The 27,531-nt window shown below is 42.8% G+C and overlaps 1 protein-coding gene across 1 annotated transcript in view; it reads right to left on the bottom strand.

Moving 5' to 3' along the window:
• Window positions 1–27,531, bottom strand: part of LOC123361802 (ephrin type-A receptor 6-like) — a 328,870-nt gene that overhangs the window by 264,261 nt on the left and 37,078 nt on the right. The window contains exon 2 of the mRNA XM_045001950.1: window positions 20,840–20,904. Coding sequence (XP_044857885.1) covers window positions 20,840–20,904 — 65 coding nt within the window. The remainder of the gene's footprint in view (window positions 1–20,839; window positions 20,905–27,531) is intronic.

Genomic DNA, 27,531 nt, shown 5'->3' with positions numbered 1-27,531 from the left:
TAGTGGAGAAAGGCTTAAGAACTGCCAGTGGTGGGAAACTGAAGCCAGATAAATTCACATTAGAAATAAAGTACAATTTTTAAAAGCAAGGGTGACTAATATAGGGACAAACGACCAATGGAAGTGATATATTTTCTATCTTCAAATAAGACTGGATGCCTTTGTGGTAGGTATACTTTAGTCAAGTACAAGTTAACTGAGCTCAATACAGGGGTAAAATGGATGAAATTGAATGGCCCCCAACATACAGGAGATCAGATCAATAGTCTTTTCTGGCCTTACAAATCTGAAGTTCCTTCCCCCTTTCTGGATAATTTTTATCTGTAAATTCAATTTCATATTGTTCTACTTTAGTGCATTTACATCATAGGCACACTAAAAATCACTGTGGCTACAGTACTCTCTATCATACCATATTACTACTTGTAATGTAGTAATGCAGTGACCCAGCTCTATGCCTCTGTTTAGTACTGTTTTTTAATCTGTTTTTTCCATTTTCTAGCTTGCGTTCCTTCCCCCTTGTTGTTATTGTTATTAATTGTGGTAAGCATTCACTCAGTTAACTTTTTTAGTAAAGACCGAAAATAGATATTAAGCACTGTAGCATTCTTGATGTCATCTAGGACTAGCTCTACTTCCTTTTTAAATAGCGGATCTATGCTTTCCGTGCGCTCTCTTCTGCTCCTAAGGTATTCATAGAGCTTCTTCCTGTTGGGATTTTATGTCCCTTGCTAGGTGTAATTAATTTTGTGCCTTAGCTTTTCTGATTTTGTCCCTACACACTTGAGCCATTCTTTTGGACTTCTTCAGAATTTGTTCATGTTTCCACTTTTCCTAAGACTGGCTCTCTCCAGCTGTATGCATCTTTGCTTTTGTACTGTTGTGTGTGCTTGATGCATAATATTGTATCCAATTCTTTTGCAATATTACTTCACAGTAAAGTTTATACTGTCCTCCTTTTTTCTTTGGAAAACGCCTGGCTTTGCTTACTTGCACTCTTGAGTGATTTTATTCTGATGGGAGGGTTTTTATTCATTATTTGCATCAGGGAATGGACTGTGGACTATTGTCTTCATATTACTTTAAAAGCAAATGAAGGCAACTAACATGGAGTGATCTGTTTCAGAACTAGAGAATTTATTTAAATAAAGCCAAAGAGTCTAGTGTTGGAATACTCCTTACCTGGCCAAAAGTTTTAAAACATAACATTGATAGCGCTGATCATGATTAAAAATAGAACAAAGATTTTATTTTTTTTATTTTTATATATATAAAATCTTTGTTCTATTTTATATATCTATATATAAAAATAGATGTAGAAGAGCACAGTCTGCAGGTGAGCAGTGATATGCCAGAAAATGTAACAATATTTTCTAATTGGTTTAGAAGGAGCCAATATGCCAGTGTTCACTGAAACATAATGGAAATCAACTGTTATAAAGAAAAGGGTAAAATAAATTACATCTGGAGTGCATGTGTAATGGGTGGGAGGAGAACAAAGGAAAAAAAACAAACCATACAATAGTACTGCAAGTTCACTGTCAGTGATATGACAAATTTGGAACCAATGAAGCTGCCTGAAACTTTCTGAAGAGTTTTAATCAGACAACCAGAAAAAAAAAGTCAAAAAAGCTTCAAGCTCCCCAAAGAAAAGTGAGACATTTAAAAATCAAAACCAAACCAAGAGTAATTACATCTGTGGTTAAATTTGTAGGAAGATTACTAATTGACAAGGAAGCATTTATAATAGCTGAAATCACTGGGATTAAATGTTCTCAGTCAGATAAACTAGGGTGTGCTCACTTTAAAATGTTCATTACAGATGTGGTAGAGTGTAATTAGATACTTTGGACACAGGTGTCCAATAAGCTGATGAGCTGGGCAGGCATGTGCAAATTTTTATCCAAGGGCCCTTTCTGCTAAAAAGGAATCTCTGCATTCATTACAAATATCATCTCTATGTCTTTTCCTTGGGAGGATTCCCTGGAAAAATGTAAGCCAATATAAACTGATGCTAATGGAACCCTATGGCTGAAAGAAGCCAGCAGATGGGCTTCACTGCCTGAGCAAGAAGTGGTGCTTTGGGGTTGCTAGAGATCTAGTTTCACTGCACAGGTACTTTAAAGTTTCAAAAATGATATTGTTTTATATAAAAACAAACAATGAAACAAAACAAAATTGTCATTTGCAAAACAAAACACACACACAAACCTATCCACAAACCCACAGAGGTCATGCAGCGTTTCAAAGTGTCTAAATGGATAAATAAGTAAAAACATAACCTATGAGTACAAGGGATCAATATATACACACTAAACTGCAAAACTACGCAATAATTTCGTGTGTGATCAGACATCCTCATTTTTTTCCAAATGTTTCTATTAGACAGTCATTTTTTCCACTAATGCAGCAGTAGAGTGCTAACTAAGCCAGTCTATGTACAAGGGAGGAACTGCAGATTTCCATTTTTTCCAACATACTGCAATCTCTTGCACAATGTTAACTGGTAATACTGACTCATTCTGCACCCTTAGAACATACAAGCTTGGAGAAGGAAAGATAGAGGCACTCAGTTTGAGAGAGTACTGAACATGGCATTCCAGAACACATGCATTTTTGACAGGTATAGAGGATGGGCGAAAGGTTGACATGTGACTGGTAACACACAGCGAGTGTTGGAGATGTAATCTACCCTTAAATGTTCTGGAGTCCAGTAGTCTCTGCTTATCTTATTCTGGAAAAATCACAAGGATAAGGAACTTGAAGTATCTTTCACATTAAGGCAGATATCCTCCCAAGTTTCTGTTGAAATAGTAAAGGCTAAATTCTCTCTCCTTTTTTTTCCCCCTTTGCAACTGAGATTGAGATATTATTACAAAGCAGTAAGACACCTTAATTCCTACAAAGTGATTTGTTCCCATATTTCTTAACATGTTCTTCTAGAAGTGAGAGAGAGGAAAAAAAAAACAATTCTTCCCTATCCTTTCATGAATCCTTGAGCATTGGCACAGAAGAAGGAACTGTGAAACAGGGGTACCTGATATTTGTTATGCATGTAATTGAATGAAGACCAGTCTATCATCTCATTATTTGGCTATACAAATTGTCTAAAGTGTGGAGTTTGCCTTAATCCTGATACACAGGTTATCCCATATGGTATGAGAAGAGAATTAGTAAAATCAGATTGCATTAATTGTCTCAGCAGATTGCAGGATGTTGCATGTAGATTGGAAGACTGGATTTTTCCTCCAGGGTGGGGGTAGCCTCTTAAGGTATATACAAGGAGAGAGGAAATCAAACAAGCTAAGCTTTTTTCCTATCTCAAAGCAGGCTGGTGTGTAAACACAGCCACTGGAGGGGAACCACTTTACATTTGAAATGTTAGCTAGGTACAAATCTAGCAACCCCATATCTCCAATTTCTCAGGATTTTTTTTCACGGATCTCGTGTGACAAGCAAGGCTATTTTTTAATCCCATATAAACTGCATGATAAGCCAATTAGTTGAGCAAAGAGTGAAGGAGGCTAATGATATAAGTCAATCTCGGGCAGATATTCATTTTGGTTACATCTATTCTCTCCAGCAAGAAAAGCGGGAGGAGACGCCACCTCTCTACGTCCTTGGAAACCTCTTAATATGTTTCTGTAAATACGGACTACAAGATTTGTCCTAATGTTCCAAAAATTAACAGTTAAATAAGTTATTTCCTTGCATACTGAAAATGGAAAATGCTGAAACTGAAAGGATCTGATCTTTTGGATATATTCATTGCTTGCGGATTTATTCAAGTTAATGACAAAACTAGGGATCTCTCAAAACAACTACATTCAATAATGATGGGATTGATGAGGTGAAGTCTTCAAAAGTTTCATCAGCATGTACACTGATTTTGTATGCTTTCTTGTTTATAGTCACCTTCAGTGGCTGAGTGCTGACATATGTCCATTGCCAGTGCTTCAGGAGAGATTTGGGAGCAGTGAGAAGGGGCAGACCTACTGGTGTCCCTCTTTCTAGTTGAAATGTGGGAGAAATAATTCCATTAGTTGATAGTGAAGTGAAGGGAGAGTTACAATATTCCTGAATTGGGTCAGTGTATTGATCCAAATCTGAATATTTTTAGGACAGCTATTAGACAAGATCATTCAACCCTATCAAAGGCCTTCTCTGCATCTAGAGATAAAGCTATGGAGGGAACATCCGAGCATGCTGGATTTAGTGATTTTTCTTGTATCAGCAGCACCCAATCTTCCTTTAGAGAAACCAATCTAATCTACATGTATAATTGAAATCAATTAATTTTAAAAGTATACCTCAAGTAATCATTCTACTAGCCCTCTCTGAAATCCTGACTGTGGCCCCATGCATAGCAGTATAAGGGTAGATAGGGTGGGGCAAGAATTGGTGTCTCAGGGTCAATCTGAAATTCTAGATCTGGCTCTACTCATTCACATTGTTCTGCGGATGACATTGAACTAACTGGTGTTCACTTAAGCAACTACCAGGAATGTCAGGAACAGTTGTGACAAGAGAAACTTCCCCCTTGTGCTGCTCCCCCTGCTCCCTACCAGCATGGCTAAAAGTGCACAGGTAAGGGAATTCCTTATTACCTCTCCATATGCATTGGACTATTCCAGCAGTGCACAGGACATATAATCTAGGATAATCTAGAAAGTAAGGATATTCTTGTGCTAAAAACACTGGATTGTGACTTAGAGCTGGAGTTGAACCCTGATCTCCCAAGAGACTTCCTCTGTGACTTTGCACATGTCACCTAATATCCTGTACCTAAGTTTTCCTGGCCTCTAAAATAAGGATAGTACTTGGCCTCTCCCACCCTTTGTCTTGTCTATTAAAGTAAGCTCTTTAAGGCAGGGACTGCTCTTACTAATGTTTATGTACACCACTTAGCACACTTGGGCCTTGAGTTCTGGTGGGGGCATATTGGCACTAAATTTAATATCATTAACAAAAAAACCTTCTACTGCACAGTACAAGCCCAGCAATACATCCCCTCTCCCCAACAGAGCCTGCGTGCCCTGCTCAGAGATTAAAGACTTGGTACTCTGAGGGAGTCTTAACCCCCCACCCCCACCCATTTGCTCCCCCACCCCAACCTTACTACCACAGGAGAAACCTGTTCCTCCTTATTTAGGAGAGACTCACCTCCCACATTGCCAGCAGTTTGGACAGATCTACTCACTTCTCAATAATACAACTACCCACCCACCACCAGAAGAATCTGCTCTTGTTATTGTGAGGAATAGCTACCACATGACACCTAAAATAACCTCCATATGGTGCTGGGGAGTTGAAAGTATGGTGGGTTGCAAGGGGTTGGAGTAAAGGATAGATAGATCCTTGGTAAGGAAGAACACAGAATTGATTCTTTATGGAGAGGAAGTATTGCGAAGGATTTGTTTGCAGGAAGGGGGGGGGGAAAGTGTTGGAATAACTGATTTATTTCGAAAGGAAGAGTATTTTATGCTGAAGTGCCACATGTATCCCTGACTGAGGTAGAAAACTTAGGTAGCCTATCACAAATACCACTTTAATGTAATGGAAACATCCTTTTTCAATCAGATGTGACCAAAATATCACTAAATAAAACTCAAAGAAAGTCCTCTACAATTAGGTTTACACTGATAAGCATTCTCCAATCACTGAATCTTAAAATCATATTTCTACCTGAACATAGTTTTAACCTTTTATTATTCCAAGCAACATCTATGATCAGTGTAATTATTAAACAAGCAGTTCTGTCAAATGCACAAACTAAGAGGAAAAAATAGTCAGTTTTACTCCCTGCTCCCCAGTCAGTGAATCATTTTCCCCTTTTAGTATCACTTAAAAAAATATTTTCTCTGAAGAAAATGTTTAGTAAATCCACACAACTTGATGAGGGGAGGGAGGGGATCTCGGGACAGGTGTATGTGACTGAATGTACCCCTGTATTCACATCCAAACACACTATTGTAATAATCTTGTACAAAATATGCCTTGCAAGGCATCGTTTGAAAAACAAACAACTCACTGGTCAACAATATCATAGTGAAATGTATGTAGAAACATTTGTAAAGTTATGAACATAAATTGAAGTTATGACTAAGTTGTGCTTGCCAGAAAAGTTGGGGGAGGGAAGGGGGAATCTATTTCTCAAAGAGAAAAAAAGACAAACTGACACCTCTAGCCAGGTTTCAAAGATGACTGCAATCATTGGTCAAGCAGCATTCACTGGCATTTTAACCACCATCCATGAGACTCCATGCCTCCATCCTCAACTGGAAGGAACTTCATCAAGAGGTACCCCCACAAAAATGCATTTCTGAGAATGAGAGGACTATACAAAGGGAGGTGCAAAAAACATCCAGGTACTCTCTCTTTTTCACCTTTTGGACTTAATGAGAGATTTTGATTTGAAAATTTCATTCAGCAATGTTGCTGGGAACCTGTGGTAAGGATTTTACCTTGAGCCAAGCCAAGTCTTAGCTACTGGAAGCATTTTATCTTTATTTCTCTTGTAACCATTTCTGACTTTAATACCTTGTACTTAATCTCTCTGTAGTTAAATAAACTTGTTTTATTTGTTAAGCAAAACTAAACCAGTGTTGTGTTTAATCTGAATTGTTGGGTAAACTCCAGTTTAAAATAGCAAATTGCTGTATATTGACTCCTTACAGGGAAAAACAGACCTCTAATGTCTGAACTGCCCAGGAGAGGGCTGGGTGGGTACATCACGATTTTCTCCAAAAACATTGTGTTGACTGGGGAGTATGTTGGGGTCATCCTGCAGGTAATAGCCAAGGCTGGAGGAAGCCAGAGTGCTGCTGGCAGGCTGCAGCTATTCATAGGCACTCGGTGTGGTCTGCATACTCTTTGGTTGTTTGTGAGGAGCCCAAGTTAGGAGCTACATCAGCAAAGCATTGTGAGCCACCCAAGGCTGCAGAGCAGGTGGAGGCACATCCCCTCACTGGTCTGGATTGTACCACAGAATGTGACAGCATAGGGGGGAAAAAACACTGATTTTCATTTCAGTTTATTAGATGTCATTTTAGTGAGTTACCCAAGTTTCTATAATCCTAAAAGGAGTATTAATGTACTAACAAGAGATGGATCTCATTTCTAGAAAGCTCCAGGCGACTTACAAAAATACCCTGCATACTGGATTTGTGCCTTTTGTTGCCAGTGTGATCATTTCACTTTTACATGATTATAGCTTAGTATATAAAAAGAGTTAAATCATAGTGTCAAAAATAAAAATGGAAGTACTGAGAAAACATAAAACATGCCCTTACCATAGCAAAAAGCTGACCTAACTAGGCTAGCTTCTCTCCCATCAATTAACTTTGAGTAGTTTCTTAAAGAGCTAAACAGCAAGACGTAAAATGGATGTTAAATTCAGACTGATGGAAAGTCACATACAGCTAAACTGATATACTTGATTCAAAATCGATGCAATAAAAAAGGGTTTGCCACATGTACACAGAAAAGACTCTATTCAAAAAGTGTCAATTCATGAGGCCAGACAAGTCCTTATATTTCTTCTAGGGCTGTTTCCACACTGGGATAAGGAAACAGAAGTTTTTATTTGCAATTTTGTTGCCTCTCTTTTGTGTGTGAATGAGTGTGTGAAAGTGGTGAGTTTTCTTCTCCATCTAATTAGCACAGAGTTCTGCCTTGAAAAGAGAAGGTTACTCACCCTATGCAGTAACTGACTTTCTTTGAGATGAGTGTCCCTGTGGGTGCTCCACTCCAGGTGTTGGTGCATCCCTGCGCCTTCGCTCGGAGATTTTTACAGCAATACTCGTACCGGTTGCGCACGTGCAGAGCCTGCCCCCCTGCTCTGAGTGTACCTTAATAGTATGCATGCGCAACTGGTCTCCTCAGTTCCTTCTCTACAATGGAGGCTACACCAACTCCAAAGTAGAGGGGAGGAGGGTGGGTAATGGAGCATCCACAGGGACACGCATCTCGAAGAACATCTGTTACTGAACAGGGTGAGTAACCTCTTCTTCTTTAAGAGGTGTCCTTGTGAATGCTCCACTCCAGCTGACTTGAAAGCACTGTACCTCAAGGAGGTAGGGACTTTGGATTTGGTAAGACTGCAGTAGATAATACAGCTCTGCCTAACTGTATTAGAGAGAGGGCCTTGAGTAAGGGCATAATGCTTAATAAATGTGTGTTCAGAAGACCAAATGGCCACTTTGCAGATGTCAACCAGAGGAACTTTGCGTAGAAAAGCCACGGAGGTAGCCACAGATCTAGTGGAGTGAGTTTTGATGCCAGCAGGAAGCATAACTTTATCTGTTAGCACAGTCGGATAGACTCAGAAATCCAGTTTGAAAGTCTCTGGGTAGAAATAGGTGTCCCTCTGGAGCACTCCGCAATGGAGACAAAGAGTCTGGAAGAGTTCCTAAAGGGCTTGGTTCTATCCAGATAGAAGGACAAAGCCCTGCATACATCTAATCTATACATTGTGGAGTCAAAAGAGTTTGCATGGTTTAGGAAAGAAGGTTGGTAGGTGTATCGGCTCATTGATGTGGAATGATGAATGCACTTTTGGAAGAAACTTGGGATGTAGTTGGAGAGTAAGCTTGTCCTTGAAAAATAGTGTATACGGTGGGTCTGCCATGAGAGCTGCTATTTCTCCTGCCTGTCTGGTGGAGGTGATTGCTACTAAGAATGTAGTTTTCATAGGGTACGTCTACACTACAAGACTATTTCGAATCTACTTAATTCGAATTTGTAGAATCGACCTTATGAAGTCGAAGTTGTGTATCCACACTAAATACACTAATTCGACTGTCTGAGTCCACAGTAACGGAGCCAGCGTCGACTTTGGAAGCGGTGCACTGTGGGAAGCTATCCCACAGTTCCCGCACTCCCCGCTGCCCATTGGAATGCTGGGTAGAGCCCCCAATGCCTGCTGGGGGAAAAAATGTGTCGAGGGTGGTTTTGGGTAACTGTCATAATTGAACCGTCACTCCCGCCCTCTCTCCTTGAAAGCGCCGGCGGGAAATCTGTTCGCGCCCTTCTCTGGTCGGTTACAGCTCGGACGCCACAGCACTGTGAGCATGGAGCCCGCTGCGATCATCGCTGCACTTATGGCCGTTGTCAACTCCTCGCACCTTATCGTCCACCTCTTCCACAGTCAGCTGCTGAGAAATCGGGCGAGGAGGCTCCATCAGCACGGTGAGGACAGGAAGTCACAGAGTGGCGCAGACCTCTCACAAAGCAGGGTACGCCGCGCAGTGGAGATCATGGTGGCAATGGGTCAAGTTCATGGTGTGGAACGGCGATTCTGGGCCCGGGAAACAAGCACGGACTGGTGGGACCGCATAGTGCTGCAGGTCTGGGATGAATCACAGTGGCTGCGAAACTTCAGGATGCGTAAGGGCACTTTCCTTGAACTCTGTGACTTGCTGGCCCCTGCCCTGAAGCGCCAGGACACCCGGATGCGAGCAGCCCTGAGTGTGCAGAAGAGAGTGGCCATAGCCCTCTGGAAACTTGCAACGCCAGACAGCTACCGGTCAGTAGCGAACCACTTTGGCGTGGGCAAATCTACCGTAGGGCTTGCTGTGATTCAAGTAGCCCACGCAATCGTTGAGCAACTGCTCTCAAAGGTAGTGACTCTAGGAAACGTCCAGGTCGTCAGAGATGGCTTCGCCACGAAGGGATTCCCAAACTGCGGTGGGGCTATAGATGGGACTCACATCCCTATCCTGGGACCAGCCCACCAGGCCAGCGAGTACATTAACCGAAAGGGCTACTTTTCTATGGTGCTGCAAGCACTGGTGGACCATAGGGGACGTTTTACCAACATCTACGTCGGGTGGCCGGGCAAGGTTCATGACGCGCGTCTGTTCAGGAACTCTGGTCTGTTTAAACGCCTCCAGGCAGGTAGTTTCTTCCCGGACCACAAAATAATGGTTGGGGATGTGCAGATGCCTACAGTGATCCTCGGGGACCCAGCCTACCCGCTAATGCCCTGGCTCATGAAGCCCTATACAGGCGCCTTGGACAGTGAGAAGGAACTATTCAACTACTGGCTGAGCAAGTGCAGAATGGTGGTGGAGTGTGCTTTCGGACGTCTCAAGGGGAGATGGCGGAGCTTACTGACTCGCTCGGACCTCAGCGAAAAAAAATCCCCGTTATTGCTGCTTGCTGTGTGCTCCACAATCTCTGAGAGCAAGGGGGAGACCTTTATGGCGGGATGGGAGGTTGAGGCAAATCGCCTGGCTGCTGATTACGCTCAGCCAGACAGCCATGCCGATAGAAGATCCCAGCGGGAAGCGCTGTGCATCCAGGAGGCTTTGAAAGCTAGGTTCCTCGGAGAGCAGGGTAACCTATGACTGTCCACTTGATTTACAGAGAAGCTGAACCTGAGCCTGTTTCAGTGACTGTTGACTTCGATCTGCGGTTACATACCCCGTTCTCCAGGTTTCCCCCCTTCCAACACACGTTTTAAAATAAATTTAATGGAACACTGATTATTAACAAAGTTTTCTTTAATTATGAATTCCTGTTCTAGGGTTGAAACATGGACGCAGACTGTGGTGGGTACGGTGTGCACTGATGTACAGACCGCTTCTACACTAGAGGAATGACAGGCTCCTGCTCCTACAGCGGTCTCTGGGGGGAGGACGGTTGCAGGTGGGTGTGCAGGAAGGGGTGGGTTTGCAGGAAGGGGTGAGGGGTGCCGTCTTTGGGACGGAGTTTGGATGCAGGCTCTGGGCTGGGGCGTAGGAAGGGGTGAGGGGTGTGTGGGAAGGGTGAGTATGTGTCCGTGGATGAGGGCTCTTGCTGGGGCTCAGGGCATCTGAGAGGCTCGTGGCTAGGGTGGAAGGGCATGGTAAGGGCAGCCTGCCTTGCCATTTGTGGATGGCAGGCGCTAGGACCCTGGGGCAGCATACACCTCACAGACTGACCCTGGTGCCTAGTGACTGCAGTCTGTGTGTGTCCTGCTGTTGATCCTGCCCCCAAGTCTGTACCCTGGTAATGGAGGCTGTCCTATGCAATTAAAAAACCCCTCCCCCCCCTTCACACAAAGTCTTCTGACAAGAAAAACGTGACGGGAACAGTGAATAACAAACTACTTTTAATACTCAACTACACAGTGGGGGGATGAATCTTGGATTTTGGACTGGGTGATCCAGGAAGGGAAGCACTTCTCAAAATTTATGGCATGAGAGCTGTGTGGTACATGAGCGCTCTGCTGAGTGTTTTCACGGCCCCTAGCGCCCCTCCTTCTTGTGATTTTGGGTGAGGGGAGGACAGGACTTTGTGGCGGGGGATGGCGGTTGCAGATACAGTGCAGGGGGGGCTCTCTCCTCCTGCCTGCGGTCCTGCAGAACATCTACAAGGTGCCGGAGCATGTCCGTTTGCTCCCTCATTAGCCCAAGCAGCGTTTGAGTCGCCTGCTGGTCTTCCTGCCGCCACCTGTCCTCCCGTTCGCTGTGTGAGCGCTGGTGCTGACATAGGGTCTCCCTCCACTGTCTCTGCTCGGCCGCCTCGGCTCTGGAGCAGGCCATCAGTTCCGAGAACATGTCGTCCTGAGTCTTTTTGTTTCGCCGCCTAATCTGCGCCAGCCTCTGTGAGGGGGAAGCCGGGGCAGTTCGTGAAAGAGCCGCAGCTGTGTGATGGGAAAAAGGAAGTGATTTCCTTGAAAAGATACATGTTTGCGAACACTGAACACAGTCTACTCAGTTTCTGTGAACAAGACCATACAGGGCACCTAGTCTCACGAGCTCTCAGGACAAGTTCAAGATTTCGGAATACGCTTTCATTGGCTGCGGTCTTGCACAGGAGATCGGACAAGCGGGGTGGTACAGCTGAATCCGTGTAGCAGCCAGGCCTGGTAAGCCCTACACTATAGGCTGCTTAACAGTTAATGGATAGCTGTGCCCTCCCGCTGAAGGCAATCTGGAAAGCATAAAGTCTGACCCTGTTCCAGCCCCTCGCGGCTGTGCCCGGGAAAGATCACTGTATGCTTTTCCTCTGCGGCCTCCACAACGTGGCTGTTAAACGAAGGTCATTGCTATGCAAAGGAAAAGTCAAGCATTCACAATAGTAACAGTACACTAATTGCCCTAATTAGATGCAGCAGTCGCCGAACGAGATTACCCTGAGGCGGGTCACTCGGAGAGAGAGAGAGAGGATGCTGCTAGAATCCCTGCACAGACCAGGACCGTATGCTGCCATGCTGGTGGAGGCAATGATTCCGCTGTACATTAGGATGGCCTGGCGCGGAAGAGTGTGCTTCCAAGGAGCACCAAATAAGGCACCTCTCCCCAGGAACCTCCTGTGAAGGCTTTTCGAGCTCTTGTACGAGAGCTTCGTGGAAGTGTCCCAAGAGGATTTCTGTTCCATCCCTATATGTGTGGACCTTCTTTTTATATAGTTTTATATGGAAAAGTTTTTATATACTTTTTATATAGTTTTTATTCCTGTTTTTTAAAAAAATAAATATTTCCATGTTTATAGCACTTACCGACTGATCCTTCCCCTGATTCTGAGTCCGGGTTAACGGCCGGGGAGGGTTGGTAGGGGATCTCTGTGAGGGTGAAGAAGAGATCCTGGCTGTCGGGGAAACCATCATTGTAAGCGCTCTCGCCTGCGTCGTCCTCCACAAACCCTTCCTCATCTTCCCCATCGGCGAACATCGCCGAGGAACTGCCCGTCGACACTATCCCATCCTCAGAGTCCACGGTCACTGGTGGGGCAGTGGTGGCAGACCCACCTAGAATGGCATGCAGTGCCTCGTAGGAGCGGCATGTCTGGGGCTGTGCTCCGGAGCGTCCGTTTGCCACTTTGATTTTTTGGTAGCCTTGTCTGGGGTCCTTGATTTTCACGCGGCGCTGCGTTGCATCCCGCCTGTATCCTCTGTCTCTCATGGCTTTGGAGACCTTCTCGTAGGTCTTCGCATTCCCTGTTTTGGAGCGCAGCTCCGAAAGCACAGACTCCTCGCCCCACACACTGATCAGATCGAAGAGTTCCCAGTCAGTCTATGCTGGGTCCCTCTTTCTATTCAGAGATAACATGAACTCCTCTGCTGGAGAGCTCTGCATCGTTGCAGGTGCTGCGGAGCTCGCCCCGATGTCCAGCCAGGACGTCAGATTCAAAGTGCCGAGACAGGAAAATGAATTCAAATTTTCCCGGGTCATTTCCTGTGTGGCTGGTCAGAGAATCCAAGCTCGGACTGCTGTCCAGAGCGTCAACAGAGTGGTGCACTGTGGGATAGCTCCCGGAGCTACTAAGTTTGATTTGCATCCACACCTAGCCTAATTCGAGCTAGCCATGTCGAATTTAGCGCTACTCCCCTCGTTGAGGTGGAGTACCGAATTCGAACTAAAGAGCCCTCTAGGTCGAATTAAACGGCTTCCTGGTGTGGACGGTTGAGCGGTTAATTCGAATTAACGCTGCTAAATTCGATTTAAAGTCCTAGTGTAGACCAGGCCATAGAGAGGTGTAAGAGGGAGCAAGTGGCTAGGGGCTCGAATGGTTGTTGAGTTAAGCAGGATAATACTAAGTGAAGGTCCCATGGAGGGATAGGAGGTTTAATGTCCAGGTACAGGGCTTGTAGTCCTTTAAGAAAATGCTGGGTGATTAGATGAGCAAAAGCAGAGGTATCTTCGATCTTGTCATGAAAAGCTGTAGTAGCAGCTAAGTGGACTTTGATGGAGCTGAAAGAAAGGTCCAATTGGTTGACGTTTAATAGGTAGTCAAGTATGAACGGAAGATGTGCAGAAGTAGGAGGATGTTGTTTAAATTCACACAATGGTGCTCAACAACACTTCCACTTTTGGAGATAAATGATTCAATAGATTGTGTTCTGCTATGTAGAAGCACTCTTTGAACCTGCTCAGAGCGTGCTAGTTCATTTTGGGACAACCATGTAGGAACCAAGGTTTGAGATGAAGCATGGATAGGTTGGGGTGAAGAAATCAGCTGTGTTGCTGTGATAAAAGGTTTAGAGTGAGGGGCAACGAAATTGGTGGGCGAAGTAACATTCTGGTGAGGAACGGAAACCATGGTTTTCTGGGCCACAACGGGGCAATCTGAATTACCATGGCACAATCTGTTCATATCTTTGTCAGAACTCTGTGGAGGACAGGTATGGGGGAAAATGCATATAGTAAGTCCCGGTCCCATGAGATCATGAATGCGTCTCCCAGGGAATGTTTGCCCAGTCCCTCTCTGGAGCAAAATTCGGGACATTGTGTTTTTCCACAGTTGCGAAAAGGTCTATGGTTGGGTATCCACAAATGTGGAATGTGTTGCAGATGATTGTGTTGTTTATCTCCCATTCATGATCCCAGGGAAAGCATCTGCTTAATTCATCCGCTGTGGTATTCATAGCTCCAGGAAATAGGTGTCTGATATCTGGATGTTGTTTGCAAGGCAACAATTCCAGAGCTTCATAGCTTCTGTGCAAAGTGAGCGAGAGCGAGCTCCTCCCTGCCTGTTTACATAGAACATGCAAGAGATGTTGTCTGTCATTATCCATACACGTTGGTTGCGGATCAATGGGAGGAAGCGACGGCAGGCATTGCGTATGGCTTGAAGTTCTAGGATGTTTATGTGTAGGGAGGTTTCGGTTGAAGACCATAGCCCCTGGGCTGGGTGGTGGGACATGTGTGCACCCCACTCTGTGAGGGATGCATTGTTAGTCATTATGAGGGATGGAGCATCCTGTAGAATGGGGACTCCAGAGCAAAGGTTGGAGGGAACTGTTCACCATAGGAGAGTCTGACTCTGAAGAGTATGGATAGAGGCTTGTTTAGAGCGTGTACATTCAGTCTGTAAACCATGGCCAACCAAGCTTGGAAGCACTTCATGTATAGTTATGCATTTTTGGCCAGGTACATGCACGAGGCTGTGTGACCTAATTGTTGTAGACAGTCTCAAGCAGTGACCCAAGGACTGTTGTGAAGTTTCGTGGCTAGTAGTTTTATGGTGTTGAAGTGGTCAGGAGGGAGAGATGCTAATACTGTCCAGGAATAAGGGTGTGCTCCTATGAACTCCAGGTGCTGGGTAGGAGATAACATGGAATTGTTTTTGTTTATTTGTAGGCCAAGGGAGAGGAAGCAAGCGATGGTGAGCTGCGTGAATCAAAGTGCTCCACTGAGTATTAAAAGCAGCAAAGAGTCCTTTGGCACCTTATAGACTAACAGATGTATTGGAGCATGAGCTTTCGTGGGTGAATATCCACTTCGTTGGATGCATGCAAGGTGCCACAGGACTCTTTGCTGCTTTTATAGATCCAGACTAACACGGCTACCCCTCTGATACTTGACACCATTGAGCATTGCGGCTCTGAGGAGACAATCATTGAGGTAAGGAAATATTATGACCCCTTGTCTCCTGAGATAGGCAGTGACTATGGCTAGGAGCTTGGAAAAAAAAAACCACTCGGAGTGGTGGGGAGTGGTGGATAGGCTGAAAAGTAGCACCCTGAATTGAAAATGTGTCGAGCCAAGGGTAAAACGAAGGAAACATCTGTGGGCTGGATTTATAGTCACATGAAAATAGGCATCATGTAGGTTGAGGGCTGAAAACCAATCGCCCTGCTCCAATGCTGGGACTGGTGAGGGTAACCATTTTGAACTTTTGCTTTTTGATAAATTTGTTGAGCTTCCTGAGGTCGAGGATTGGTTGCCATCCCCCAGTTTTCTTTTCTGTGAAGAAATAATGGGACTAAAACGATTTTCCTCTGTGTTGTTTGGACACGAGTTCTCCTTTTCCTAATAGAAGGTGGTGTTGTAGTTCTTGGAGGAGCAGTTGCTCATGAGGGGGGTCCCTGAAGAAGGATGTGGAGGGTGGGTGGGTGGGAGGCAAGGATATGAAAGGGATGGAATAGCCAATTGTGATGGCCTCTATAACCCACTTGTTGGTGGTAATGTTTTGCCATTGATGGGAGAATGGCCGTAGGTGGTGTCCAAAAATAGGGACATGAGGTGTAAGTGCTGAAGTGGGAATGTTGTTTTCTATACCCTTGACCAAGGTTTCAAATCTGCTTATTAGTCAAAGGGGGTTGAGACGCTGCCAAAGAATTGGGGTGACGCTGGTATCTGGGACTCTGGCGTTGCTGTTTTTCATGTGACCTATGGAATTGCTGGGTGTGTGCGGGCTAGAGTGGGCACTGGTAAGGTTGATATCTATATTGTTGCCTTCTGGTCATGGGGGTTTGAATTCCCAGGGACTGGAGAGTTGCCCTTGAGTTCTTCATGGAGTGAAGTATGTTGTTCATCATGGAGGCAAAGAGTTTGTCGCCATCGAAGGGAAGATCTACAGTAGTACTCTGGACCTCTCGATGAAAGGAAGAGGAGGAGAGCCATGACCCTCGGTGCATGAAAACTGCTGTAACAGTAGATCTTGCTGCAGTTTGGGCTGTGAGATGATTTGTCCCTCAGAAACTAGAGCCGCAAATTGTTGTTTCTTCTCTTCCGAAATGTCATCAATAAAGTCCATGAATTTGTTGTAATTTTTGGTCATATTTTGCCAGAACGGCAGTATAATAGCAATGCAAAATTGTAATGTAGAAGATGCGTATACTTTATGCCCGAGCAGATCTAATCGCTTACTGTCCTTGTCGGATGGGGTGGAGCGGGGAATCTGGGGCTTGGTCTTTTGGTTGACTGTGTCTATTACCAGTGAGTTTGGCACTGGGTAAGTGAAAAGGAATTCAGAGCCCTTGGAAGCGATGAAATACTTGTGGTCCGCTTGCTTACAAGTTGGTAGGCTTGCAGCGGGAGTCTGCCAGATGGCCTTAGCAGGTTCCAAAAGGGCTGCATTGATCGGTAATGCAATCCTAGAGGAAGAAGAGGGTTGCAGGATGTCTGTTAACTCATGCTGCTGTTCAGGAACCTCCTGCAAGCTAATTCTTAAGTCACTTGCAACTCTTTGGAAAAGATCTTGAAATTTTGAGAAGTCATCAGAAGATGACAGGGAGGAGGCAGTAGGGCTTCATCAGGTGTAACAAGTGGGTCTACTGGGTTGGAGGCAAGTCATGACTGATCCTGCAGTTGTGATGGTGCTGCTAGGACCCTTACATCAGTGGCAGGTGTCACGCCTGGCTGTGATGGTATCCTTAAGACCACACTTGTTATAAGATGCCCACTGTGGTGGAAAGGACATGGTGGTGCCATCCAGGGGTTCACACACCACAAGGCAGGATCCTGAGAGTAGGACGAGGTAATTTTTCTATGACCTCTATTGACTGGGGTCTGAGGATGGGAGATTTCATATGGTGAAAACTCTCCACGCAGACCAGCTTCCTCATCACTGGAGGAATGCTGTGCTGACTCTGAGCATTGGAGAGAATTAAGGGTGACTGCAGGATAGGTGACACCAGCAGGTCCCTTGACTGTAAGTTGCAGTGCTGGACCTCCTCTGTGAGGTGAATGCTGTGCAAGAGGAATCTGCTGTGAAGAAAGGTTCCTCTGCACCGGTGTCCTGTGTTTCATTGCCAGTCAGCTCAGCGGTAAACGGTGCCGGGAGAGCAAGAATAGCCTGCAGGGGGTCAGGCATGTCAGCATGTGAAGCGGTGCTGAACGGTGCCATGAGTGAGGCAGGCAACTGGAAGCCTGAAGCCTCGCCACTGGAGCTGTGTGCTACTGCTGCAGCCGCAGGTGGATTTCACGCAGCGCTAGAGGAGCCCAGCGCGTCAAAAGAGCTCAGCCAGGGAAGTGCCATTAGGGAGGCTGTAGACCTGCCTGGAGAAGTTTTGTCCCATGAAGAACTCTTTGCGGGTGAGAGAGGGTGCCTTTTTTTGCAGTCTTCTTGTCTTTCTTTGAGACGGGGGGGCTGTGGCCTGTAGCTGAGTCGGCACCTGGGTCTGAAGCTGACCCTAGAGATTTCTGAAGGAGGAGCAGTTTTAATCTCAGCTCCCAGTCCTTACATGCCCTGGATTTAAGTTTGCTGCACTGGGCACATTTTGAGGGGATGTTGGACTCTCCCAAACATTTTATACATTTTGAATGGCCATCGGAGAGAGGGATGACATCTTTGCAATTAGAGCAGTGCTTAAAGCCTGGGGAGCCAGGCATGTCGGAAGCAGCTGCCTCTGACAGGAACAAAATTTTTTTTTTGTAGTTTTAGAGTAAAGGCAGGAAAATATTATCTAATTACTACTGGTAAACTAACTAATAGGGAAGGTATATGAACGAATATATGAAGAGAAAAGTCTCTAACAAGTCTGAGTTCCATCTCAGGCCAGGGATGGTAGAGAAGGAACTGAGGAGACCAGTTGCACACTATTAAGGTACACTCAGAGCGTGCGTGCACGACCGGTACGAGTACTGCTGTAAAACTCTCCGAGCGAAGGTCCAGAGACGCACCAACACCACCTGGAGTGGAGCACCCACAGGGACACCTCTCAAAGAAGAGCCCAAAGATTTATGGGGATCTGCTACTGAATCTGTCTGCATATTATTTTCTGTCTATCCATTGCTCTTTAACAAAGCCAAGAGAAATATATTTTTACCAGTTGAAGGAACACCATGAGTGAACTCGTGAGTATTAAAAAACAAACAAACAACTTTTGGCAGAAGGGATGGATCTTTCTCCTCATTTAACCTATCAAAATTAAGGGCTTTTAGCAGCACATAACATAAAGTTTGGATATCATTGCTATAAGATATAGTATCCAAGAGGTTTTCAAGATTTAAAATACAAACGAGACATTCATATGTATAACATTGATGGTCACAAACCATCCTGCTTCAGGATAAGCCAACCAGCAAAAGGTTTTTGGAAGAAATTTCCTTTATGAGCCATTTATTCTGTAATTGTCCTTCATGGGGATTCCTGCACCTTCCAACCACCAATGTCAAGGACAGAATATCACACCAGATGGACCAACATGGCAACGTTGGTGTTCCATTCTAATCTCCTAATCTGGAAGTGGATAAGCCTGGGGGAAGTGGGCAGAGATCAGGAAATTTAGAGACATTCATAATGGAGAATCATCACCTCAGGTTGGAGAGGTTTGGGATATGTGGAGGTAAAGAGGGGACATAGTCTCACAACTCTGGGGAGCCTTGGAATGAGGGAGGCAGAAGTACCTGGATGGATGGGTTGCCCCTACATGCTGATCCTCCAAGAGGCATGCTGCCAGTGACTAAATCCACCCATGCAGCCATTGAAAGAGCTTCAATGTGAGTTAATGCTGCTCCGCCTTCACCTTCCCTGGTCCCAAAGCCCTATCACATTCTGACTTGGAGCTTTGAAAAAAGATCCTCTATGGGGTCTCACAAGGGAAGGAGTAATGCTGGGGAGCTCACCAAGGACAGGAACATTTACATTCTCAGGGAAAATAAAAATAATATCTAGATTGCACAGATAGGCCTCAGAGTACAGGGTAACTATATTAGGCTAGATCCATAACTCTGGATAGGAATATCCTGGACATGCAACATCTGATCATTTTGTAAAGGATTTAGGAGAACCGCTATTTTATTGAACTTAAATTTTAAAATCAATAAATACAAGGAAGCAATTTCTGGCTTAAGACAAAGAGACACACATGATGCTGAAGGCAGAATTTGACCTTCAGTTCAAAAAATGTGGCTATAAATAATCTATATAATGATGGAAATTCAGAATTGCAGACAAATACAATTGACAGATTACATGAAGGAGAGTGTATAGGGCATGTTCTGCAAAATTTCTGAGTGCTTATAAGTGAGAAGGAGCTAGGAGTGATGGAAATTGTAATCCTTTTACCTGTATACCAGGTGTAGTATTCAAAAGTTATTTAAAACATAAGTAAAGCAATACACTTTAGTTTTTAGCTTTAAAGATTAATATCACAATCACTTTAAAAATAATTTGGTACTTCTGTGTACAGTTTTTTCCTATATTAACTTCTGAACTTAAAAACTCTATTAAAGTATATATGAATTTAAGTAATTCTAAGCATGGCAGCAGTCATAAAAGAATTAGCAGCCACCAATTTTAAGCAGCAATTTTGCATATATTTAAATTACTCTTAATTGATTCAGTATACTGTTTATTAATTAAAAGTGAAACTAAAAAATGACAGATGTGCTGTTAAGAGTATTGGACAGGTGGAAAGAGCAATACACCATTTGAAGTTCAGCCTCCAATATTTCTCAAGTGGTTACACTAAAAAAGGCACACCCTTCTTCCCTCTCCCAGTCTGGCCACATCATCTCCAAGTATGCCAGCCATCTGCAAAGCTCTGAGGCCTTGTGCCCTACAAAGCACCCTGTGTCTCTTGTCATGTCTATCTATATTAACAATACCGTGCAATTGTGTAAAACATTTTTAATTAAAAGTTCAGTATCCTAGATAATGTCATATAGGAAAAAGCCACTTCACATAAATATAGAAATTTTCTAAACTTTGATAGCTTTGTTTTCACTCTTTTACAATATTTTAATAGGCTTTCAGAATTAAACATTTGGAATCATGCCATCAGACAGTAGAATCAAAAATGCCACTTTCATCATATAAATTGTTTCAAACTACTGTAATAAATGGATAAATTATTTTTTCTAGGAAATTTAAAGAAAGCTTGGTCCTGATTTAAAAAACAGAAAAGATATTCATAACTGAATTACAAACCTCCAAATACAGACTTATGAGAAATCCTGACAGACCATTACCTATAGCAGCTGATGGTGCTGTCATATGTGCACATTTACTTGGGGCTCTTAGTGTTAACTACGATTCAGATTCTTTCGTTCACTATCCTAAAATCTTGTCCATTAGTACATCCTGCAGGAAAGTATCCATTTAGAAGAACTAGTCCATTCTATTGTTGAAATGCCAGAGCGCTGAACAAAAAGGACAAAAGCAAAACGAGGACTTGTCTTACCCCATTTAAAGGATAGGTTTTCCATCCTAGTTCTCCAATTGCAGCTGTAGTATCAAGCAACACCACTAGAAATAAAAATATGTATATATATTAGATATTTGTTCTAGACATAGAAATAGAGTACGATCATTTAAATACCAGGCCTACATTAAATTGGCTAATTCTACCTCACAACACTGGTTTAATCCCACTGAAGTCAATGTGGTTGCTTGGCTGTAACTACTAGTAGAATTTTAGCTTTGTCTTTACCTTTCATAGTTAAATCTCTGAAGATATAACTAATTATATGAAAATTCAATCTTTTCCTACAGTGTAATTTAAAAGTGTATTACTCCATTGTGGTTTCCAGTGGTTATAACCAGATATGCCTGGATGAGGAAACCCAGTTCCAGACTCTACCCCCACCTGGATATTTGGGAAAGTTTTCATTCAAATGTGTTTCTGGATTCAAGTTTTGTGAACTTTAAAAATGAAGAAAAACAGAGTTTAAGTCATTTCCACATTTTAAAGTGGAATGTAATTGGGGTAAAGTGCTAAGAAATAATACCACCATTTAGCTCTAACATAGCACTTTTCATTGGTACATCTCAAAAGCACTTTATAAAGTTCATTATCTCCATTTTACATGTCATCATTTGTAACTGAATCTGTAGAACAACCACCACCACCACCACCAACTAGAAAGTCTGACTATAATTAGTTTTGCTAGTCTATTTGGATTAAGCGCCAAACGATACAACCATTTCTAAAATGTTGTATACTGTGAATAGTTAGCAATTTTCATGTATAATTTTTATTATATGACAAGGAGTTTGGATATCATTAACTGACAAAGGTAATAAAAACCATTCTTTTCTAAAAGATTTTTGGGTTTATATGTCTTCAAATAAAAAAGCATAGCAAACTGGGTTTCTTTCCTGTCTTAATTATGCAAAAACCATACCACACACAATTCAGAACTTGTAAAACTGTCAGTAAATTCAGTACCTTGTGATGTGCCAGATTGTACCTGTACTAATCGAACAGTTATGTTTGACCTTATGGTCCCATATCAGAATCATAAGCTAAGACCGAGATATAAAGTTCATTGTTGACTAGCATGGTTAATTCTATTTCCCCAGTCATGCTTTTTTTTTTTTTTTTTTTAAACACACAAGTATCAACCAGGTTTCTCAGAAGAATATTTTTTTTAAGTTGCATCCTACAGTGTGTTCGTTTCTCTCTCTCTCTCACACACACACACACACACACACACACACAGAGCTAGGTTGGCTGTTCACTCTTTCACAAGTACCATTTTACTTTTCAACAGCAAGATCAAAGTTGAGGTACTTATAAGATATAGTCCTGGTAATATTGGGTTTGTATTACTTTCATCACACAAGAAGGTAAGAGTTACACTTGTTGCTACACCCATGGTTCAGAGCAGATGAAGTTCACACCTCTGAACAGCTAACCAGGAAATGAACTATGCACCACTCATATCTTATTTGCTTGTGGTAACAAACCCATGGTTCTCATGATTTTCCGGCTGTTCTAAAGAGACAGTCCCTACCTCAAGCAGCTCACAGACTAAGCAGATACCAAGAGTCAGCAAGAGGGAGTAACCTTTACTTCAGTTGGACAATACCCTTGAGTTTGAACTGCTTTCTTGAGTAATGCTTTCTGGGATAAAACAAAGCTATACATGTAATAAGTATATTCATCATTGAAATGATAATAAAAATTAGATTTACATCTTTGTAAAACAGATACATTTGTTTTTACAATAACCACCATCACACAATCGAGTTCTGATTAACAACAACAACAAAAAACCCCAAACCACACAACTTTCTGTCATGGGCACAAAATAAATAAGGTGTGAGCTCCCACAGCAGAACCTGAAGTACTAATTAAATAGTAATCCCTCAGAGGCTCTAGAAAGGTCCCAAACCATCACTCACTGAATTCAATAAGAATTAGACGAGGCTCAAAACTACTAGTGAGAGTTACATACACACAAAATCGCCGTTAACTTTAAATATCATTAGTGAAAAAGATCAACAACTAATTAACCAAAAAACAAAGTCAGGAAAAAAAAACAAATTGTCAAACAGAAAAGGAAAAAATATAAACATGTAGTAGTTGACAGTACTAGACTATCACTAGAATAGTAAAATAAAGGAAAAAACAAAAACTAGGATATAAATAAATACAACACTGAACAAAAGGTTTTTTTGAAAAAATTACCAATTACAAATTTAAAAAGCTGTAGAGGTATTGGTAAGTCAAACTTAATGTTTTAGTAATTTTCCCTATATGACGATGTCAGAGAATTTAACCCTTAGCAGTCCATTAGCTTATCCCCAATATCACTAAACATGTGGATGGTCCATTTTGCTATCTGCTTCCCAAGTGGAAACTTTTGTGGCACTGTCTGCCAGGAAGGCCCTCTGAAGGGCTAGGATCCATGCAAAGAAGGAATGGGAAGAGAAGGCACATTTTCCTATTTGTCTAATTTTTTTTCTAACTCAATTTTGCTCAGTTTTCCTTAACTTTGACAAATTAAACCTTTTCTTTTGTTTGCCTGTATCAAATGCAGTCAGATCATGATCACTGGTCCATAGGCAGCCACCAACTTCCAGTCCACCAATGAATTCATTTTCAATCAGTCATGAGGTCCAAAATAGATTTTCATTGTACTGGGGGCAATACTTTACTTACTACCAGCTGCATTAGATCTCCAGCATGGGTCTTGGCAATGGAAGTCCCCCATAATATATTTTTTCTTTCCACACATTCCAGGCAGGTACTTAAGGAGTAACTCATCCCGTTCTCTGGTTTGGTTGTTTGTTACAAACACCGATCAGTACCCACTTCCTGGACTGTGTTAGCACATTGATCCATATGCATTCAAAATCCTGTGGTTCTAAATTACTGATAATGGTGTATTTAATGTAGAGTGTCTCTTAATGTAGAGGTCCAGTTCCCACTCATAATTTTTTACCAACTCTAAACAGGTTATATAACCAATGATTTTAATTCCGATCATGCAGGTCATCCCACCAGGTTTCAGTAATGCCAATTACATCTTTAATGAGAATTTTCAATCCTTCTTGCTTGTTACTCAGACTCCTAGTACTGGTATAGAGGCAACTGAAAAATTTCTTATATTTTCTTTCCACACAAGTAGACTCTGTTCATGACACCAATTTTGAGTTTGTACTTCATTTACCTCATAGCACATACCTATTTTGAGGTTTAATACCCTCATGGCTACTCTGGTTAACCTTCAAATTAGAATATTTGCCCTTAGCCTGAGATACATGTGCCATCTATCCTACTGGAATGTATCTTGGTTTTTCCCAAACCAAAACCTTCAGTTTCATGCTAGTCACACAGCCAATGGTTCACCTCCAGTATTTACTGCCTTTTATTTTCTCTTACTTGGGGGACCTGAAGAATCACTAAGGGCTAGTCTACACTTACCTGCCAGGTCGACGCGGTGAGTTCGACTTCTCGGAGTTTGAACTATCGCGTCTAATCTAGACGCAATAGTTCGAACTCCCCACGTACTCTGGTACTCCACCACTGCAAACGGTGGTGGCGGAGTCGACCTTGGAGCCGCGGACTTCGATCCCACGGCGTCTAGACGGGTAAGTAGTTCGAACTAGGGTACTTTGAATTCAGCTACGCTATTCACATAGCTGAACTTGTGTACCCTAGTTCGACCCCCGCCCTTAGTGTAGACCTGCCCTAAGAAATCATTTGGACTTTCCTCTTCTTCAGCTCCCTTTCAAGATTACTGAAGTCTTCTATAATATGTGTAGTTCCAGGTCACTTGTTCCAATAGGTATCAGCAGTGGAATCTATTCATAATTCCATCCAATCTTCCAGTTACATGTTGTATTTTTGCTCCATGAGAACATAACGCAATCCTGTTGTCCTTGTGTCCCTTACTGAATTGTCTGTCCACTTATCTTAAAACACATTTACCAAATGACAAGTATTTACTTTCTTAGGGTGGCTGAAGAATCTCTCCATGGCTGCATGCTTCGTATCACAAAGACACCCACCGAATATGTTCCCTGTAGCCAGGGGTGGCTCTAGGGATTTTGCCGCCCCAAGCAAGGCAGGCAGGCTGCCTCCGGCGGTTTGCCTGCGGGAGGTCCGCCAAAGCCGTGGGACCAACGGACCCTCCGCAGGCATGCCGCTGGAGGCAGCCTGCCTGCCTGCCGCCCTCGCGGCGACCGGCAGAGCACCCCCCGTGGCTTGCCGCCCCAAGCACACGCTTGGTGTGCTGGGGCCTGGAACCACCCCTGCCTGTAGCTTTCTGTCCTCTTCACCCAGATAAGTTCCTTAGTAGTAGACTTGCTAAGTATCAGGTAACAATTCCACACTTCTGGCTGGGTTGAGTGCCTGGTTCTCTTTCCCCTTTTGGAAATAAGTCACTATTCTGCTTCTTCAATTTCTGTGCTTTGCAGTTCCCTTATCACTGTCTCCCACTGCCCCTTCCTCCCCACCCCCCCAAATGTGGTATCTGTGGCAATGATTTCAGTGACTGGTTGTTCAAAAAGTCTGGTTTTTTGGATGTTATGGGGTGTTGAAACTTGCATTTCTAGATCATGTATCTTTCTAGTCGCACCTGCTCATGGTTGCTTTGATCATATAGGGGGTTGCATCTTCTCTTCACTCATCCCTCTGGCCAAATCACTTTAAAAATTTTCTTCCCTGCCAGGGTACCCATGCAATTGCTGGATCAGGGCCCATTTGAAGTACTACAAGAATTTAAGACTTTCACCTTTTTAAATACCCTGCAAAATTGAAGCTCCAAGTGTTGACGGTCAAGAATTTGGATGGGTTTATGGTTTTCAGTAAGGGACAGTCCTGGCATAAATAAAAGTCTATGATGTTCTATTTGCTACTTTGTAGATTTTTATAATGTATTTAAAAAGTGTATTTGGTAAATAAAAATAGCATACACAAAGGATTTTTTTTTTAAAGAAAAGTCAGAAACAGTCAGCTTTAAAGATGAAGCATAGACACCTCAATGGCTTTTTGTTTTGTTTAGTAAAGAGAAGTCTGCTGCTGTCTCAACTCTGAGAAGCATACTGGACAGAATTCATCCTTGATAGCCTCAGTGATCAAAGTAGAATTGCACCTGAGCTTGATTTAGACCAAATATATTTAACCTTTAAATATAAAGATGAGTGTTCAAACAGTTTCCTTCTCCCCCAAGAGAGCTGGTGTTCCAAAACAGCCCATCCATCTCCTAGGAAGCTACTCTGCACAGTGGGCTAGTATAGACGTTTACATGGGTGTTAGGCTCATTGTGTTTATGTAACTGTGATATTAATATTCCTGCCCAGTCTGATGCATCCGTCTATAATTTTAAAATCTTCTTTCCCAGCTTCAGGAGCCTGTCCATATGGCCATGCTACTGGTGGCTGCATTTATGAAGAGGCTCAAGCGGGAGCAGCTGTACCTATGTGACACTCACTATACCAGCATAACTTTTACCCAGCACACGTCTTTTTCCAAAATCAGAGTTTAAGCCGTTTAACACTCAAATTCATGCAAATATTCCAAATATAAGGAAACAACTGATAATTCATTTGATTATCGACATACAATACCAGTCAGTTTAAAGAAATTAGGAGCTTGCCCAACCATGCAGTTTTTGTATTTGATTTCATATGATGCCAACACACACCTTGGGTGTCATCTCTGTACATTCATATGGGCTAAAGAAATGTAAGTATGCTTTGAAAGTGTACTTGCTATGCAGAAATCTTTGATAACAAACTTGCACTGAACTCTTTTTGGGTTAATATTTACAATAAGTCTACCAAGAGTTAGTTTTTTAATCTATAATTTTTACTACTGTGAAAGCTTTTGCTAGAGGAAACCAGTACACATTATGTTTTCAAGAATCACAAATTACTGCCTGCTTTTCCAAAAGACTAATTCATAAGCATAACAAAAGAGTAAAAGAGGATTGCAAAAAATCATATTAACACAGAGACAATCAGCCTGTTAACTTGTGGATTGCATCTGCATTTTCAAGCTTTCCCTGGGGGTACAAAGGAGGAAAAATAAAGTGGGAGGATAAAGTCTTGCTGGGCCTGGCACATGACACAAAGCTCCTGGGGCATTAGGCCTCACATGGGATGTAGTAAGATTGCTGCATACCAGAAGATGGGGGAAGTTGGTCTGGGAATATCTGGGAATAACACAAAAGGGACTAATTCCTATTCATGTAAGAAGCACACAGATTGGATACCAACAGGATTTGAAGATAAAAACCTCAGCCAGACAGCACAGGACTATCATTTGAGCTAAAGGAGTAATTCCCTTAGCCGGTAGAAGTAAACGGTTATCCTTTAGTAGGCTATTCAGGAAATTAAGTTTAGATGAGAAAATATGTTCCCTGAAACAATATTTTGTCTTAGTAATAAAAACCCTGAGTGAATAGCTATAATTTTCCTTTGTGGCCTTCATAGTGCTGTGTGGATTTCTGTTAAGCTAATATAGATCACAAGCCCAGAAACTAATACCACAAAACAGTCTATGTCTTATGACTTGTATTTTTCAAAACTTCTGGTCTCCAGTGTGGGATTTAATGAGGTCAATAGCTAAATCTGATATAGACATGGAGTTCAAAATCACTGTAATGAAGCCAGGTTCCCTGCAGAAAAAAATTGGTTCTC

The sequence above is a fragment of the Mauremys mutica genome, chromosome 1 (assembly GCF_020497125.1).
Source record: "Mauremys mutica isolate MM-2020 ecotype Southern chromosome 1, ASM2049712v1, whole genome shotgun sequence".
Classification (NCBI taxonomy): Eukaryota; Metazoa; Chordata; order Testudines; family Geoemydidae; genus Mauremys; species Mauremys mutica.
This window is presented reverse-complemented; position numbering and strand designations above follow the sequence as displayed.